Below are 4013 nucleotides of genomic sequence, written 5' to 3' on the forward strand. Positions count from 1 at the left end.
TTTTGTTTTTTTTTCTTTAGAGGGTTTGTTGGAACTAAATATTACAAAAGAGAAGACTAGCTAAAACCAAAGAAACGGTAATCATCGGTGGAAGAAAGTGTTTAGTCATCGACACATTGATCGGACAAGGTCCTGTATTAAACCTTGGGTGTCCTAATATCAAATCTTCCAGAAACAAGGTCCTGTATTAAACCTTGCGTGTCCTAATATCAAATCAGGTCCTGTATTAAACTCGTGTGTCCTAATATCAAATCTTGTGTGCATTCTGGAAGGATGAGAGGAAAAGCATCCTTACCACTGCAATATCGTCGGACACAACATGAATATGCTAATTCACTATAAAATTTTACGCTCCATTTGCTAAGAGATAAAAGAAAAGAGAAAAAAAACAAAAAAAATGTGAAAAAAATAAATAAATAATTTTTTTTATGATAATAAGAGGAAAAAGAAATTTATATTAGACTAAATCACTGTTTTATTAATTATTAATATTAATTTAACTTTAAAATAAGAGTAAAAAAGTTATTTAGTCATTAATTAGTAAATTTAAATTTTTTACCCAATATTGTAAATATTAAAATTGATAAACCCACAATTACTTTTATCCATCCTATTTGCATTTCGCTCGTCTCTTCCTTTCTATCAAATTACCCACTTTACCATTTTTGGCCAGTGATCCCTCCTTTCTTCCTCTTATTTTCCGCCAGTGATCCTCCCACTCACTTCCTTCCTCTTATCCATCATCCTTCCTTCCTCTTATCCATCATACCAAACATGTCAAGTTTATCAAACAAATAAAGTGACGATGTTGTTATGTACCCCTTTGAATGACACTCAAGTCCAAGGCATAAAGAAGCTAGAAACTCATGATGTTGGTCAAAATCAATTGTAAGGCTGGATTAGGTTGGTGCAGGTAAGATTTTTCCTTCCCCCGCCTCAAAGAGCACGAGTTATACATATTTAGTCTTAACAATATTAAAAAAATTTAACAACCCAATAATGTTTGGATTGAGTTAGGACGGTGTGAGGTGAGTTAGGTGATCAATTTCAACATTCAAAAAATCAAAGACTCAAAGTTCAATCCAACATTCAAAGTTCATAATCAAATAGATATAATAACTCTAACATTCAAACATATAGAAATTAGAAATTTAAAATTCAATCTAACATCAAACATGAAACAAACTAATAAATCTAACATCAAACATAAATTAGTCTACACTCATAAATTAGTTTTAACATAAAACAAACATAGAGACTTAATTTAAATATGAAGAAACTAAAAAGTAAAAATGAGTTATCTGCTTAGAATTAGATTTTGAAGATGCAAGTTAGAACAAATTAGGTTAGAGTGCGCGGGTCATTATAAGCCCAACCCACACCCCACTCGAAAACTTCGAGCCAGACATTGAATGGACCGAAAAAAAAAATTTAATACTAAAAATTATATTTTTCGGGTTGGGTTTGGGTGAGTTAGGCCTGCAGGTTTTACGGGTTTATGAACAGAACTTAATCAATTGTGCTTAGCAAGCTTTGTCTATTCAAAGGATGTGTGGCTGATAAGTTCAGAACAGTTGTTCATTCCACCAAGCAGCCACTGGATGGGTAATTGCTGCGAAGCGCTATTATTTTTCATTCACATTTCACAATACAGAAAATTGATAAAATAGGTTTCAATCATTCAAAAGCATCAAGAACATTGTCCAAAAAATGGCGGCCAAGAAGAAAAGAAGCCTATCACTTCTAAACAAACTCTTGGTTAGTAAAATCAATAAGTAGGACTTGTCTCGGCACTCAGGTGTCTCTCCCCGCACATCCTTATAACAGCTAACTATACCATTGCAAAACTAACTCAATAGAGCTCTTGGGAAAATGTGTAAATACTTGCTGACAAATACTTTTATTTCTTCTCTGTCTACTATCCCTAAAGGACGTTCCACAGATGCATGTTCTATTAAAAACTGCACTTTTTAGTCCTTGTGAGGGTAAGAATTTTGAAGGAACTTGGCATAGTGATCGGCCTTTTTTCCTGTTCTATGGTCGTAGTATTCAACCACCGCTGCGCCCGCCAATGCAGCTAGCGTAAGAGCCTGTGCGTGCAGCCTGAAAACATGACAAGCAAAGACCAAGATGTCAGAAACCAAACAGATAATAGACGCCTCACAGCACAAAGAGCAGATTATGACCCCCATATCATTTTGGCTGGAAAAGCTCAGGTAACCGAAACAAGAAGTAGAATTAGTAATGTCACAGGAGAGATTGGCACTTGATAAAGAAACATGAAATGCAACTAGGATAGATCCAAGGGGGAAGAGATAAAGGAAGGCATAAAAGTTTTAATCTAGAGTATCCACACCCCTGATCAATCAACTGTCTTTTAACAGCTACAAAAACCAATAAGAACATAAAGGGCTATATTTTAGTTTTAAGAGTTTGTATATTCAAGAATTCTCTGTCATCCCCTCTCCTCCAATAGAATCTATTTTGGGTATAAATGCAAGGAAAAACAGAGCCGACATAAAACCTTAAATGGCCATTCATTGGATGGATTAAAAAAATATTAATGAGCCAAAAATTTCCCCCAAATCAAATCTCCTGTCTAATTTTAGTATCCCAATTGGTGTCTAACCAAAAAATTTAAATTGCTTTTTAACCAACTCTTTTGTGCTTATCATAGGATGGTATGGCGTAATTTAATTGATTGAACACCAACAGAAGATCTACATCCATCTCATAGTAATTGCAAACTTCTATATACAAGCCAGAGCAACTCTTTACAATCTCAAACCAACGAGTGATTGCTAAAAGGCAATGAAAACCAATCAAGGAGGGCAAAACCAAAGAGAGAATTTTTGTGTCATGAATTCCCACCAGGCAACCTAAAGTCTAATTCCAATTTCAATTAAATTGATTTAATTAATTTGCCCAACTTCGTTATTCCCTTGCTTATATAAACTAAAAAGGATTAAAATATGGTAAATCAAAATAATTTGCCGTTAACTTTTATATATATCAAACCAAGAACATGCACATATTATCTTAAAACCAAGGGATTAAAAATTCTAATTGAGAAAGTAATAGAAACTCACCTAGCATGAATAATCTTAACACTTGTTTTCATATTAGGTTGCGACCAGTTGTATGTGATTGAACCCGCAATTCCGCTAAGCCAAAGAGTCCCTTTTTACAAAAATAAAAGAAAATACTAAAATCTCAGAAGACTATCATCAAATTCGTCAAAAAAAAAAAAAAAGCGAAAAGCGAGATCAATTGTAACCCACAAAATTTTTAGATAAAAAACCCAGAGACCTAATAAGAACAACTCGATTAAAAAAATTATTTTAATTCCTACACAAATCACAAATCTGTCGATACCTTTAAACAGATATGAACCCAGAAATAGAACTACATAAAAAAAAATTGCATTTCACATCGAAGAAGGAAAGAAAGAGGGAATTACCAACAGTTCGAAGCTTATGTTCCGAGACCCACTCCCTAATAGATTCAAATTTGCTCTTAGGTTCCGCCATCTTTGATGAAATTTATCAGAAATATAATCAATTAAAGAATAAATAAAATTTCTTTTGAGATGAAAAAGAAGGAAGATTTGTTCGGTTGGGTTTTTGTTGGGAGTTTATATGGGTTCGTGAGGAGGAGAAGAGAAGGCGGACTTGTTAACCTGCGACTTGAGTCGGTGGGCGGAAATTAACACGTGGATTCCCGTACGACAGTTTTTTCAACACGTAAGCGTACACGGTATTTTATCTCCCCCTCTCTCTCTTTTTTATTTTTTTATTTTTTCCTTCTCTTTAAATGCTGAATGAAAAAAAAAAAAAAAAAAACTTTCTTTTTACTCAAGTAGTTGAGTCACGTGCTAAATTTGAGTCTATTTGGTTTGCCGTTTGAATTATTGTGATTTAATTTAAATTATAAAATTTAAATTGTGGTAATTTTAATTGTGATTTAAATCAGTATTTAGATACACAAATAAATTATAATTTAAATTGAGAATA

General features: G+C 33.3%; 1 protein-coding gene across 1 annotated transcript; it reads right to left on the reverse strand.

The window, feature by feature from the left end:
- Positions 1-1609: 1609 nt before the first annotated feature.
- Positions 1610-3635, reverse strand: LOC21385991. Its single transcript, XM_010095309.2, has 3 exons — positions 3461-3635; positions 3090-3180; positions 1610-2103 (listed from the first exon to the last, which is right to left on the reverse strand). Exons 1-3 carry the CDS (start codon positions 3528-3530, stop codon positions 1971-1973), a joined length of 294 nt encoding a protein of 97 aa, XP_010093611.1. The 5' UTR covers positions 3531-3635; the 3' UTR covers positions 1610-1970.
- Between the last annotated feature and the right edge of the window lie 378 nt (positions 3636-4013).

Source organism: Morus notabilis, unplaced genomic scaffold (assembly GCF_000414095.1).
Source record: "Morus notabilis unplaced genomic scaffold, ASM41409v2 Scaffold707, whole genome shotgun sequence".
NCBI classification, from domain to species: domain Eukaryota; kingdom Viridiplantae; phylum Streptophyta; class Magnoliopsida; order Rosales; family Moraceae; genus Morus; species Morus notabilis.

Coding starts and splice junctions, on each gene's coding strand:
- LOC21385991 (XM_010095309.2), bottom strand. CDS start 3,530: ATGGCGGAACCTAAGAGCAAATTTGAATCTATTAGGGAGTGGGTCTCG. Junction 3,181..3,460: donor ACATAAGCTTCGAACTGTTG/GTAATTCCCTCT, acceptor TTTTGTAAAAAG/GGACTCTTTGGCTTAGCGGA. Junction 2,104..3,089: donor GTTAAGATTATTCATGCTAG/GTGAGTTTCTAT, acceptor TCATGTTTTCAG/GCTGCACGCACAGGCTCTTA.